This window comes from Pyxicephalus adspersus, chromosome 2, assembly GCF_032062135.1.
Source record: "Pyxicephalus adspersus chromosome 2, UCB_Pads_2.0, whole genome shotgun sequence".
NCBI lineage: Eukaryota > Metazoa > Chordata > Amphibia > Anura > Pyxicephalidae > Pyxicephalus > Pyxicephalus adspersus.
This window is the reverse complement of record NC_092859.1, coordinates 94,606,051-94,621,204: the sequence shown is the minus strand read 5'-3', so window position 1 is coordinate 94,621,204 and position 15,154 is coordinate 94,606,051. Positions and strand designations below refer to the sequence as shown.

Sequence of the window (15,154 nt, the reverse complement as noted above, 5' to 3'; positions counted from 1 at the left end):
TTTTAAAATTAAAAAAAAGTCAGGCAACTAGATGTTTTAGAAGAAGGCCAGCAATGGCCAATTGAAAATCTTTGAAAAGTGCTGAAAAAGACTTTACTCGACTCTCCTATGATCAATACAAGATCTTGACAAATCAAAGCTCAAAGCAAAATCTAACCTAAAGATTGTCCAACACAATTAGAAATATTCAAGCAGTGTTTCTTGACCTTTTTAACATGGGGAAACCCCTAGAAATCACCTTAAATCACCTTCAGGGATCCCTTGCTATGAATACTCTATTTACACCACACAGTACCTTATTTGTGGTGCTCACTTGGAAGAATGCCATTTACATTGCTGACCAGTGTGATGAATGCACACTTATAGATAGCCAAAAAGATCACTGGTATCAAATAACTGACCTAAAATTGCTCATTACTCAAGAGCAACCTTTGTAGGAACCCTGGTTGAAAAAAAATACTGTATTAGTGTGTGGGTCCTTTCTGTCGCCAGGCAGTGTATTTTAAATAAACTTAAATCAGTTGCATTTTTTACCAGACCTTGCTGATGTAAAGTTGTTGCCCTTTGAAAGCTGGGGTGTAATGCTTAGGGGCTAATTCACACTAACAGTGAAGTTGCATCGCGTTTACTGCTTCCTCACACCAAGAACCGCTGCTGCTTGGGAAGAAACTACATGTAGCATCTCCCTGCAGTATCCCCATAGGGAATGAATAGGAGCGTCAGTGAGTGATACTAGTACAGCTCACTGCCGTCAGTTGTCACATGTGCAGATTCTGTTTTTTTTTTTTTTTGAGCCAGTGCAAGCCATGCCAGTCCTCAAATGGCTGGCAAAGTCCCAGCAGTGGGAAGCCACACAAAATCGCATAATGTGTGTGAACCTGCCTTAACTGTACACAATGACTTCTATACAATTATATTTGCATTCTTATTCAGTATCACTGCTTCTCCTAAACTACCAATATGTTTCTGTACACACAGGGAAAAGTCTAGTGTTGTGAAAAGTCTAAAATTCTAATAGTGTGACTTTGTGGTAGGTAAGACCCTATTCTCTATCATAGAAGCCAGCGTCTTGTAAAGTAAATGTTTTTTAATGTCTCCACCCTGTTCACCGGCCTTAAGTGTCCTTAATTTTTCACCTAGACCCATTTAGAGGCCATTTAATACTTCTGTCCCACCATTAAATTTATTTGTATGAAAGAATTTGCAGTCTTAATGGGGTTGTAGTGTTTGTGTGTTTGCTTTGGATTACAAAGCACAATCACAAGTTTATGACAGTTTACTTAGCTCCTTACAGACCCTAAATGTGAGATTGTTTGTGCTACTATAACAGGGATTTTAGATTCTCAGCTATGCTGGGGCAAAAACCATTGATGTCTGTATTAACTATAAGGCTCAAAGTAATACATAAATATTATACAAATACAAAAACAATTTATCAAAAAAGCAAAAAATTAAAAAACATGCAAAATAAACTACGTAAAATTCTTCCTGTACCAGTATGGTACTATTAGGCAGCTTTAAATGTTTGAAAATATACACAGAGGAAAAGGTTTTTATTTGAGGTCTAAACACTGATGCAAACTATAAATTTGTACATCCTGTCATATAATGGATACATAATAAAGTGTAACTGCGCCATTATTTAGTACAACACATTCAAACATGCATGGTAAATTGTTAAAGCCAGCCAGAAATGACAGACCCGATGGAATGTGCATAGATACATTGTTATTTATCCTGAAGAGGAAACTCTTTGCATGCTTGTGTGTCATCACGTTTCTGAACCCAGTTAAAACACAAAAAACCTTGAAATCACCATTATAACAAAGCATGTCAAAACACAGAGGGAAAACTGTAATGCTGGCAATGGAATGTTTTAATTCAGAAACAATGTACTTAATAAAGTCACTGGTTTTCTAAGATATGGTAGCTAATAAAAGAATTAGATTGTTTTTGTGTGCTTATATTTTTTCTGTATCAGTTTTTATTTGGTTTGACAATATACATTATAGGTTAGGCTAGGTTCGGGACAGGGCTAGGTTAGGTTTGGATGAAGCAATCCCATGCGACTCCCAGTGGCCTTGCCAGCTGCTTGGTCCCTTGCATCACAGCACTGGTTCTTAAAGAACTGGTGTCTGCAAATTTGACACAAGGTACAGTAAATCACTGCGCATGGCCACCCTTTTTTATTCTATATAGGGCTACCACAGATACAATGCGACCTGAGTCAGGGGTTTAATGGCTTGAGGAAGAGATATCCACACCACACACTCTGAGGCAGCCTGAACATAGCTTTATAAAAGCATTTTAAACAAAGGTATGTGGCAGAGAAGAGGTAAAATAGAAGAAAATGCCCATAAATGCCAAAAAAGGCCCCACAACATCTAACAATGAATATAAATGTCCCATTCACTTTAACCGAAGTAGTGGTAATCCCGTAGTGGAATAATGTGACTCAGGGTGGATTTTGCTAAAAGCGGTACTCCCGAGTCACACTCAGGGTTGCTTAAAACATAAAAAAACCCTACTTACTTTGTTCCATTGGTGTCCCCCTGCGTCCTGCTGGTCTCTGCAGGTCCTCGGGACACGTCTTCTTCCTTCAATCTTCAGCCAGTGACAGCAAAGATGTTCTCCTGGGTTTCCCGATGACGTTGGTGCATGTGCCGGTGTGGGCGGGAGAAGTGGCGGGAAATTCAAATGATTTTGTATTGGGTTCAATACAAAGTAGCTGTTTAAAGAAATCTTTATATAATATGTAATATATTATACATGCTACTGTACAGTTATTTTAAAGGTTTCCTTTTTTTTTATTTAAAGTTTAATATTACATTTATTACATTTATTAAATATTGGACATATTTCAGTGAGTTATGCCTAAGAATTATAGACCTACACTGTAAAATAAATTTCCATGCAAATAAATGCCAAAACACTTTTTGCATGAAAATACGGACAGAAATAGAACACTAAGGTGGTTATTGGTGATGTTTGATGGGAGTTTATGGGCACCTTAACACTTTCCAAATATTGTAGTATTTTGTGTGCTTGCTTTGAGATGCAAACCACAATCATAAAATTATGACAGCTTGAATAGCTCCTTACAGACCCTAAAAGTAAGATTGCTTGTGTTATAATAACACAAAGTTTAGATTCTTAGCTATTCTGGCACAGAAACTATTGTTTTCTGCCACTAATAACTATATATTTAAAAGTAATACATATATTTTATACAAACACAAAAAATAAATCAGAAAAGCAAAACATTTTAAAGTGAGAAAAATGAAACTTAGTAAAATACTTCCTGTACCAGAAATCTGACATTTAGGCAGCTTTAAATGTCAAAATGGACATAGAAGAAAAAGTATACAATCTAGGATCTAAACACTGATGCAAAATATACACAATTTCCACATGCGGCCATATAATGGATATGTAATGCAGTGTAACCATTATTCAACACATTCAAAATGCATAGTAATTTCTTTAAGCAAACCAAAAATGACAGACCAGATGGAATGTGCATAGATACATTGCTACTTATCCTGGAGAAGAAACTCATTGCATGCTTGTGTGCCATCACAATGCTGAAACCAGGTACATTATTATATATTTAAATTTGACCTTTTCTTGGAGGTGGTTGTCCTTGAGTATGTATGTGTGCCTACCTATTATTTCTGGCATAGCAGTGAGGCCACACCAGAGTTTTCTACAAGGAAACCTCCATGCTTATGAAATCAGCCCCTGTACATCTCTGTATCCATCCAGTACAAGTTCTACTAATACTTCCTAGTCAGAAATATTAGACTTTGAACCAAAATTAGATTTCTTTTATCTTATTCATTCTTGAAAAAATTGGATGCAGAACAGTGTGAATAGATCTGACATGAATACAAAATAAGAAAGTTAATATATAAATATAAAATGTAAAAATACACACTATTCTGCTGGTGGGAAAATCTAAAAATACATGAATATTATGTTTTAATATGCCTGACGGGCATGAGTGATATTGCAAGATATTATGTCACACTCATTTACAGTTGCTGGAGTTATTTTAGGTCATTCATATACAGAAATAGATTAGGCAGCAGCAAATATGCAAGATATTTAAAGGTTGACCTTTGTTGAGAAGAACACAGAACAGCTGCTTCTATAGTCAATCCATGAAAACGGCTGAACTTTTTAAAGGGTTTAATGTCATGGGGTTAAATTATATCTCAATAGATCATGTAAAACATACAGACTTAGCATTCAATGCAGATATATCAGTGGCAAAACGTTTTGTTTACAGATCCAGCTTGTATAACCAAGCTCATAAGAACAATCGAATTATACATCATTAAGATTGCAGAACTAAATTTCTATGCACAGATAATCATTTTGAGTTAAAACCAAAAGCATGTGGACAGACTGATTTATTAGGTGTCAGTAGCAATTCATTTATATAATATTAGTAGGCTGTATTACTTTGATGCACAACAAATCTGCAGTCCATAATTGTTTTACTGATATTTTCTTTTTGTGTAACGGTAGTAAACCAGTACAATCATCAGTAAACAGATACAAGATGACTGACTAGATGGGAAAAATATGTGTCCAGCCGTAGTAAATGATTTTGCTACATTGCCATTTATTGTGTTTATTGTGAAAAAAGCATCATCTCCTGCTCAAAGACTCCAAAATGTCTCCTAAGGGAAAGCATATCAGAGCATAGCTTGATAGTGGTTTTATTCCAAAACATTAATACAGTTCCACATATTACTTGTTTATTAAGAATCTAAAATAATAGCTACTCAGTAGTAATGCTTTCTTTTACTGGAGAAACTGGAGAGTTTTCATTTTCATTAAATATTTACAAAAATCGGTAGATTTTGGTATTTCACCATTGTGGAAAAGGGCATAGGGGAATTGAAAATGTCATTCTGGTGATCCAATGGACTAAGAGCAAAAAACAAACAAATACACAAAAAGAGCAAAAAGCACATTTCACCTAGGTAGCTCAATGTTCATGTTTAGGAGTTTCAGCCAGAAACACGCTGATTTCTGCACAACCTGCATATAGATGATAGTAAATTATTGGCTTAAAAACAATAATAGCAGCAAAAATCATGACTTAGATTAAGTGAACATGAAAAATCGTGCCCTTGGCTTCTACTACAGGAAAGTTTAAAGAAATCCATAGTTACAGTACACTACAGAATACCCTTTGTCTACATATGTTTCCCATAATGATGGATGTTGTTATCAGACAATCTGGAGTAAAATAGGCAGACTCTAAATCCTACAACACTTTCTAAACTCTCACAGCTGAAACTTATCCTTGACTATGTATTTGGAAAACAAGTAGCCACTATAGTATTATTGGCTCTGGTAGTGGCAAGTTTAGAACCAACATTGATTATGGATAACTTTGTTTTATCTTCATATGTTGCCAATCCCAATCTTCTTGGTGGTATGGATTTTAGAGGAACTTTGCTTGGAAGGAAGGATAAGAATTACTGAGTGGCAACATGGTGTTAAGCTAAAGCAATCTCTAACGGTCTCAGCATCTCCGTATATGTATCAGCTTAATTTAGAGTATATATAAAAAATTGGATGTTTTTTCTTATAGCATAACAGGTACAGTACATCAAATTATAATAATAAAAAATAAAGAATGATTTGTTTATTTTTCATGTTCTTTTTTAGTTACCCCAAAATTAATTTCTGACGTGTGAATTTATTAGAATGAGAAAAATGTATTCTTATAAATGCTACTGAAACCAGAAATGAAGTCAGCTTAGTATTCTGTTCTAGCTTAGAGTAGGACATTGTCTTAACAACTGATCTACCTGGTAGATAAAAGACATTCCTTTTAGATGTGAACTGCTGGTGACAAGGATTTGGGCTAATTCACAAATGTAATGCTAATTCTTCAGTGGATAGCCAGAGACAGCTAATTGGCTTACTACACTTAAAGAATTTAAGAAATGTGAATCTTTAGACCATTTTTTTAAACGTATGTAGTGACAAGGAATATGTATGTCATCCTGGATTTAATTATTCATTTAGTCTGCCTTGAAATTCCATTGTATTTCCTTGTCTGTGATTTGTTTTGTTTAAGATGAAAATGTCTGGTTAGATTACTGGTGCTGTACAAGGGCAATTGACTGTGTGGCATTTTATTTTCTTAGTGATGGTCCATATCTTTATAGACAAATTGATTTCACTTTTACAAATGACATAATAAACTTTTATGTCCATACTGAAAAAACACCTCAATATGATTTGACATCATCTGCAATAGCACCTAATAGAGATAAAAGTAGGGGGCTACTTATGAAAACGTATTTACAATTATTATTACTTTTTTCTAATTATAATAAGCACTTTTCACACATTTTCCTACACTGATATTTTAAAATAAAGTTTACGATATTATCTATATTGGCTTACAGAGTATGTAACCTCAAATCAATATGTCAGTATATGTCTGTATATAGTACTCTTAGGAAAATCATTTTTGTGGGGTTCTTTTTGTAAAGTTTCTTAGCTGGATATTGTACCAATACCAGCACTTGTGGTTGCAGGCTCACAATGCTAAGCCAAAGCCTCTCATTTAGCATTATAGTTGTCAGCCTCCACTATGCCATACTTTATCTATTTGGCTACCATGCTGGTAGACCTGATAGACAGCCCAATGGACAAGTGAAGAAGCTTACATTTTAGGCTCTGTACAGACTTCCAATGGAAAGATCATTTCCAGTAACAGATGAATGAATGAGCACGGTACACAGAGTGCCATTCTGTTCTATGGAAAACTGTGGTGGTGGTGGTGGGGGGGGGGGCTTGATTGAGCGGCACCCAGCTGTGCTCTCCTCCATAGAAATGCACATGGAAATTTCTGATTGGTTGTTTATCAATTTGCTATGGCAGATTGATAAGCATCATCAGGGGACCACTTTGCACATGTCAGATTTTCCCCCAACTATTATTTGGGTGTATTGTAGTAGAATAAAAAATGTGATGCCATAAGTAGATATTTTGCATCATACACCTCAGTAACACCTTGGAGGGGGTTTAAAGGGCCTGGACAAGGCTGTAAATAAGTATTGTGCTGTATATTTGCAGCTTTTTGTTTGAGATCCAGGCCCAGAGTGTCCTGGATATAATGGGTGGGCCAAGCACTCCATCGTGCTTTCAGGCCAGAAATTGGGGGTAGCTAGGAAGCACTTGGCCATTGATAAAAAGGCACCTGCCTTTCAGACAGGGAGGGTTGCAGCCTTAGGCCAGGTGTGGCTCATGTAGAAAGGCTGTGTGAAGCCTGTGAGCTGGGAGTAGGTCTTCTGCAGTTTATGTTGGGCAGACCTGAGCCAGGAGGCTAAATTTTCCATTTTTTGTAATTTGAATACCGATGATCCCCTGCAAGGGAAAACACTGGATTTTTATTATTTTTGTGGATGTTTTTGCCAATAAAAGTGAGAGAAAAACTTTGCAGCAAGTAAGTTTTAGCTAATCTCTCACATTTGACCTGATTTATTAAAGCTCTCCAAGGCTGGAAAGGATACCATTTACTCAGTAAAGCTGGGTTATCCAGCGAACCTGGAATGGATTTCTTCAAAGTCATTTGCTAGCAAATGTTTTAAATCCTGGACCGGATCCATTCCAGGTTTGCTGGATTAACCATCTTCACTGATGAAAGTGTATCCTCTCCAGCCTTGGAGAGCTTTAATAAATCAGGTTTATTATGTATATACCTTAAATCTAACAATGCTGCTGATTTAGTAACAGCTGTTCACATTGTCAGCCTGCAACAAGAAGTGCTGAGTATTGGAAGCATTTCTTTACCACAGGTACATCAAAAAGTAAAAATAAAAATAACTGTATACAGTAGATAGCAATATGTCCACAAATGCTAAACATACAACAATAAATACTGGTTCTACATACACTACAAATACAGTAGGCAGAATGCAAAATTGTAAAACAATATTTTATCACATTTTATCATACTATAAAAAATCAAGGACCTACAATTTAAAGCCATTACCACAAAGAAAAGTTCCTGATATGTGTGCATTTAATATGTAGAAATCTGATGGTGTAGTCAGTATCATACAGGACACTAAAGCTCACTCAATGACAATCGTTGGAGTTTAAGTAGACATAACCTGAAGTGTCAGGAGCAGATATTGCAGATGTCTGAGAATCTGACTAAGCAGGACAGTGCTCATTATATGAACCACAGTTATCTTGCAGACTCAGCTTTCTCAATGTTATCATATAGTAACTCCTTGTTATAACACTTACACTAGAATTTGCAATGACAAAGAACACATCTAATCAGATAATTATTAACCCCTTTAATTACATTCTTTTTTTGGTTTTAGTTTTCGGAAAGTATGCTTCTTAAAAAGTAGAAAAAGTCAGAATATTAATGATAATATTATTTTAAATGCCTATCATTATTAGCAATCTAATCAAGACAATTTGAAACTTTAGACAAGTCAACAACAATTGAACAGATTCCGTGTCCTGAAAAAGGAAGTCTTGCAATAAAATAAGCACTAAATCATTTTGCTGACTGGAAAAAAAGTGTAGACTTTGCAGTACAAGTTACAGGTGTCTGTGTAATTGCTGAAGTTCTTATTGAGAGGAAATGAGAAACCAGACAGGAACAAATGAGCCATATGCTTGCTCAGTCTCTCTACCTCAGCAGTATTCAGGGCTGGTATAACAAATACAGGATATTGATGGAGGAAGGTGTTTATTTGTAGAAGCTAAATACCACTTATACTCTACATGTTTAAAAATGAAGTTAACCCTATATGGAATATATATTCAGCCTGACAAATGTATAGAACAATTGTTTTTGTTAGTAACATAGCATATCTAAACCTTAAATTTAAATATAAGGCAGTTTATCAGGCTTTAGATGTGGTCCCTGTATTACATTCCTTATGTTCCTTTATTTTATCCTACCAGTAAGAAACATTCTGTCCTAGGATTATAGATAAACAACAATCATTTATTGTATGAGGACAGCAGAAACAGGACAAGGCTACCGAACCCTCCATTTGTCCATAACTTTAAAAAGGTAGAGATTCATAGTCCTCAGAGATAAATGGGAATAATGTTCACCAAAAGAATTCCGCGCAGGCAGGGAGCATAGGAATTATTCCGCTGGAAAGTTTTCTGGCACTATCAACATGTTTTTCTACTTGTTTTGCAAACCATTTAATGGTATGTTTACCAGACCATAAGATACCAAATAAATGAAGTTTATTGTTTGGGTATGTTCTGACAGGCAGTGAGGTTGCAGTGTAGTTACTGTGTTCTCGTGTACCTGTATTGCTTCCTTGGGTTACATGCTACAGTCCATTGAGAATAATGGGGGCAGAAGTAAGCGGTTCAGTACCACCTGCTGTTGCCCGCTATATGATATGCAAATGCTGAATCTTAAAGGTGACAGCCACCAGGAGCTGCACTGAACATAGCTTTTGGATTCACATACCCTTTAACAAGTGAATGCCAATAAGACTAATGTGCAAATGTGCCAATAAGACTAATTGTAAACTGAACCTTATTTTAGCTTACACCTTAGTAAACCATACTCAGTGAATATACAAGGATAAAGATAAAAATTAGATTAATAGAAAATAAAATATCTCCTACCTATGCGTTGAAAAAAATGCACAAGTTAAGGAAAACTATACAGCAATTTGATTATGTATGACTGCTATGACGATAGGAGGTAGATATTTCAACCTCCATCAGACTCAATTTAGGATGGTCAAGTATGGCTTTATTTAAGGTGGAGATAGGGTTTTCTGTTAAAGTGGAAAACTTTATGCGAGCTGTATTACCTGTATTGTTTTCTTATCAAGTTTAGAGAATGTTTCTGTATTTTTAAGGGTACTTAAAAAAATCACATACTGAATGTCATCTCACTGCATTTGTGCTATCCCTACATCTCATTTACTAAGTCCTATTTGTATCCAATTTAACTTTAAAAGCTAGAGGATATATTTGAAAAGACATGTACCAAATATTCACTGCAGGTTTAACTTCCTGGTGCAAATAATTTTAATTACAGTGATTAAATCATCTACATTGAATAGAATTCACCACTTTATACTGTATATGTACATTTTTTTATATTTAAATATTTAAGTATTGTTATAATTTACTAGGTGTTACTAGCAATTTCTAGTGTGCAACAGAATATGTTTTTTTGGCTGACGCTGTCTTTGTTATTTAATTGTATCCTACTTTAGAAACAAATTATGGGCAGTGCTAATTAAAGTTAGATGAACGTTTATTTTAGGATTAGAGTCATGTAAGTCTAAAAACATTTAATATGTTTAAAAGATCTTTATAATTTCATGATGTAGAGAAGAATTAAAATAACAGTGAAAATAATGCCAAGCACTTAGTAAGTGAATAAATGAGTAACTATTACAAAGCGATGACAAAACGAGCTTCATTTCTATGCAGAGTGCTCCATGAGGATTATTTATGCATGTAAATGTATGTTAGGGGAATTCTAAATACTTTGTGTAATTGGGTAGCAGAGAAATAAATATGTGTTGTAAATCAAGCATTGCTACTTATGATCATTAAAAACGTATTAAAAATACTTACACTTGGGACACTTAAGGAGAATTTGTTGCTACAACTCAGCAATTAAGCATCAGTAAGCCCACTGGACTAAAGATGCAAGACTCAATTGACAATACAGTTTATGTTGTATATAGTATCCCTGTCGTGGTTAAATTAAAGGAATGTGACATCTACAGAAGCAGAGCTATTTGAAGTAACTGTCAATCTTTGCAATCAAAGGATGGCCTCTTCTTAGCCAATTAGATCCTTTATCATGCTTAGTAAGATTATAAAGTCCTACTGAGTTCAAACATTGTCCCCATTGAACTGCAACCTCCAGAGGACTGTGTAGTTGGTGCTTCCATTGCTTAGACTGAACGGAGAAACTTTCTGTCAAAATGCCTCATTTAACTGACTGTTCCTACTATGAGGTAAGAAATGCTTATGTCTGTTATTTTTATATTAGTGTAAAATGTATCATTTAATATAGGAAGTGCACATATACAAAAGTACAACTTTTCTACATCATTGACTGTCATGTATATAGCATTACTGGTATTGTTTTTTAATTCGTTTATTTCTCTTTTAATTTTTAATGTGTTTTTGCTTAAACTGTATTTATATTTTACATGACTTTTGAAAAGTATCAGCCGCTTTCAAACCTGTCAGGATCATCAGGGTACCGTGGATACAGTTTTAGTAGTAAGCTGGACAGACTTGTGTCTTATATGTGGGTATTACAAAAACAGGGCTATATTTTATTTTGTTAGAATATTTCCTTTAATATATAATTCCCAGTGTATATTAGCATGTTGGTATTTTATATGTTATTTATAATGCAAGCAATGCACTTTTAAGTTATATATTGCACTTTTTGTAAATTACTTTGTCATATTGCTCAAATATTTACTCTCCCTAATAAAATTCAGTATATAGTATGCTGGTATATTTTCAGAGGTGATAAGAATTATAGGCATCCCTTGCTAATAACCTATATATTGACAGGTATTATATTGTAAGTTGAAATACTAAAAGAATAACAAATATTAAAGAAATGTATGTCCACTTAATAAATGGCTCAGTAAATAAGGTAAATTGGTGTTTCACTTTTATTCTCATTTTCAATATGTAGCTATATTTTTGTCTTATATAAAAAATAAAAATATACAGTAACGCTGAATAATATATTATGTATGACCTTAGGTAAAGTTACCTATTTTGATTGCAGGTTCAAACACACCTGGAAAATCCAGCAAAATACCATCTACAGCAAACACAAAGGCAGCAAGTAAAACAGTACCTAACACTTGGGACCAAATTCTCAGCTCAGGCTCTATCATATTCACATTCACACAGTGTCCAACCAGTAGGAGTTACACCACCTGTAAGGAATGGACATATATCTCCTACAGCTGAAAGTTGCACAGCAAATACGACTGTGTCGAAACTATTGACTTTGGATTCCTGTCACGAAAACGAGGTATTATATTTAACAGACTCTTTGTAGTGCTACATTATTCTCATTTTATTTGGGGTCTCAGTAGAATGGAATTGTTTCTAGTCTGGAAAAGTGTTTATTGAATACACCACATTAAATCACTTTTTAGAGAAATAACTTACAATGTGATAATCTAAAGTTTGCATAACAACATAACTTTGTGTTCTCCTAACACCTAATTCAGGTAATGCTCTAAAGCTTTTCCTTGTCCAATAATCCCATAGAACACAGGTGAACTCTTCTCTCCACTGGCCAGGTACAGCATTATTACACCGGCTTTCTATACTGCTAGATTCTGTCGTGACTTTACTAACATTGACAAGAGAAGGCCTTTGTATGATATACGTTCTAGCTGCAGACTATTTTTTTACTATTTTTTTGTTTTGTTAACCATTCATAAAGTGAAAAATAACCTCCTTTTTATTAACTCAGAACCCCATGATAAATTAACAACTATCACTAATAATTTAGTTGACAATCTCTCTCTTTTGAAGTAATATATGATACTTTAGTTCTGCGCTGTCCAACTTTGGTCCATTAAGGCCAGGACCAGTATTTTTCAAACTAACAACGGCAAAATTTTACAGAAAATAACTGTTTTATGTGAAAACCATGACCTACATGTTTCCCTTGAATATGGAGACATCTACTTTGATACGTGAATTTATATTGTTATTCCACTATTGAGTGGTGGCAGAAGTCTAGGTGATAGAAATAAAAGCATATCTTGTTGTGTACTGGCCATACTCCAGGAAATGTTGCTGCTTTCCATTTAACCACAAAAATGTAACCAGATATATAAAAAATTGCCTAATATATATGGTCATCATAAGGGTTTGGAATAGCATAAACATTGATCTTCTTGGGGTTTTTCTTTTACTTTTTTTGTAAGATGTAACCATAATCTTTTGTACAAAGTAAAGTCAATGACACTGTATTTTAACATGCCGCATTGTAAGAAGTTGAAATATTATTTTTTTAGGGGTTTTAGACTAATTAGTGTAGGAGTCCATATATTTGCTATTGTTTAGTCCCTAAAAAAATTGTTGCTTACAAAATGTCATATCTTGCCCATCTAAGTTCTTGGTAGGGATCTAGTAATGTTTTAATTTTTCCTTTACTGGAAAAGTTATTTTCGAAAAAGATCACTCTAGTAGGTCATGGTAATATAGATAGAAAAGAAAGAAAAGATTTAAAAATCACTTACTGGTGCCTAACCAATAGAAACTTACTTTGGTAACTAGATTCCTTATAGCAATGGGGAAACTGGGCAACTGACCCAGGCCCATGAACATAATTCTATTAGAATATTTAATTATATTAGGAGTTTGATTACTGATGTCCTAGATACTAATTTCATAATACCTTTGGTATTATTGACCACTTGGAATAAATATTTCCATTTGTGCTAATTTCATCTCAATATAGGAGCATCTGTAGGAATGCAGTAAATTATGAAAATCTCAAAGTGGGAAAGTGTGGGAATATATTTAGATCAACTAATGTATGTAATGGCTACTATGTTTTTAGGAGCTTAAATACGCAGATCAGGAATGGATTTTCTACTAAAGGCCAGAATATCGTTGGAACATTTTCTTCCAACAGTATCCCCACAGACAAAAAAGAAACAAGTAGTTGTGCTTTTACATATTTTGTTCATATTATGTTCATTTACACCTATCTATAGCATTAAAAAAAACTCTAAAATGTTTGTAGTCAATATTTGAGCATTGGGTTATGCACAACACTTTCAAGGAGGTCCGTCAATTCAGAGCCTCTTATGTCTTATAGCAGTAGTGCAGGTTACAGTGCTTAATATCTTGAGTGGGACTAACAAATACATTTTTCAACAGGATTTACTCCGAAAACCTTGAATTGATTATAAGTATACATTCATTTAGCTGTACATGTCAGAGCATGTCTAGGGGGATTTAGAAACTCTAATAGGAAATGCTATTTCCAATACAATCTGCTCCATTTAAAGTTATTTTATTTAGAGAATAAAACAAGTCTACTTATCAGAAAAAACTGTGCACACACATGCATCTTTTTAATCCAGCCTCCTATTTACCAGTGCCACCCTAGATTTTAAATAGCCCTGCAACACGTTTCTCAAGCTAAGCTTTGTTCAGGAGTGGGAGGAACTATATTATGCGTGGAATGATATGGTTCAGTCATTTTGAAAAGGTTGTAAAATTTGTAATATCTTATAATGTGATTTTATTTACAAATATGTTTCTTGATTTAGTATACGGTAAACTCAGGAAGAGGCAGACTTGGCCTATGAAGCCAGATATAGGAAACCTACCAAACATGAATATGCCTTTTAGAACCAAGGTTGGCAAATAAAAGGGTGGTAGAAAAGATCCATATATATTCACTGTTTTTGGTAATGGGGACTTTTTTTTTACTAATGTATCAGTAATATGTAGTGAAATATTGATTAGTGATAGTATGAGTTTTATGTAGCTACAGTACATTTCCTTGAGGAGTTTATACAAACATATATATCAGAACTTGGGTACATATCCTAAAATGTATGTGAAGGCAAAATTTTTTTTTGTGATTGTAAACTAATACAGATATTATGCAATAACATGAAACCATTACACATATTCTGCTAATAGTCCTCTTTGACTTGGAGAAGGAGACCTACTCTAACCTTCTAACCGTGGTCAGAGCAAGCAGAAAGCAGAAGTGAATAGCACTAGACTGTGATTGCAGCAAGCTTCCACACAAAGAACGATTTGTACTTTACTGTGTTGTTTGTCAAATTCCTGCTCCAAAAGTAATGCTGAAGTTTTTACAGTGCTAGCTATGCATATGTCTGAAATCCAAAACAATCAAAGTGAAAACATATTTACTTTTTAACAGATGGAAGAAGTTATTGATGACATAATTAGTCTGGAATCGAGTTTCAATGATGATGGCGTAACCTGCACAGAATCTACATTGATAATGCCAAATAATGTAAGCTATTGCATGTACACCACCAGATTTGTGCATAAACTGTAGTGTTTCTCAAATATATCACATACTCTTATATCTCACCAAGATAAGAAAAATGTGTGGGAT

General features: G+C 34.5%; 1 protein-coding gene across 3 annotated transcripts in view; it reads left to right on the top strand.

Moving 5' to 3' along the window:
- The window catches only part of TFEC (transcription factor EC), a 91,878-nt gene that overhangs the window by 52,390 nt on the left and 24,334 nt on the right, over nucleotides 1–15,154 (top strand). For 2 of the 3 annotated variants that reach the window (XM_072401543.1, XM_072401544.1), the window contains exons 2-3: nucleotides 11,810–12,061; nucleotides 14,954–15,049. In XM_072401543.1, coding sequence (XP_072257644.1) covers nucleotides 11,810–12,061; nucleotides 14,954–15,049 — 348 coding nt within the window. The remainder of the gene's footprint in view (nucleotides 1–11,809; nucleotides 12,062–14,953; nucleotides 15,050–15,154) is intronic. The other variant, XM_072401545.1, reaches the window with a different exon arrangement.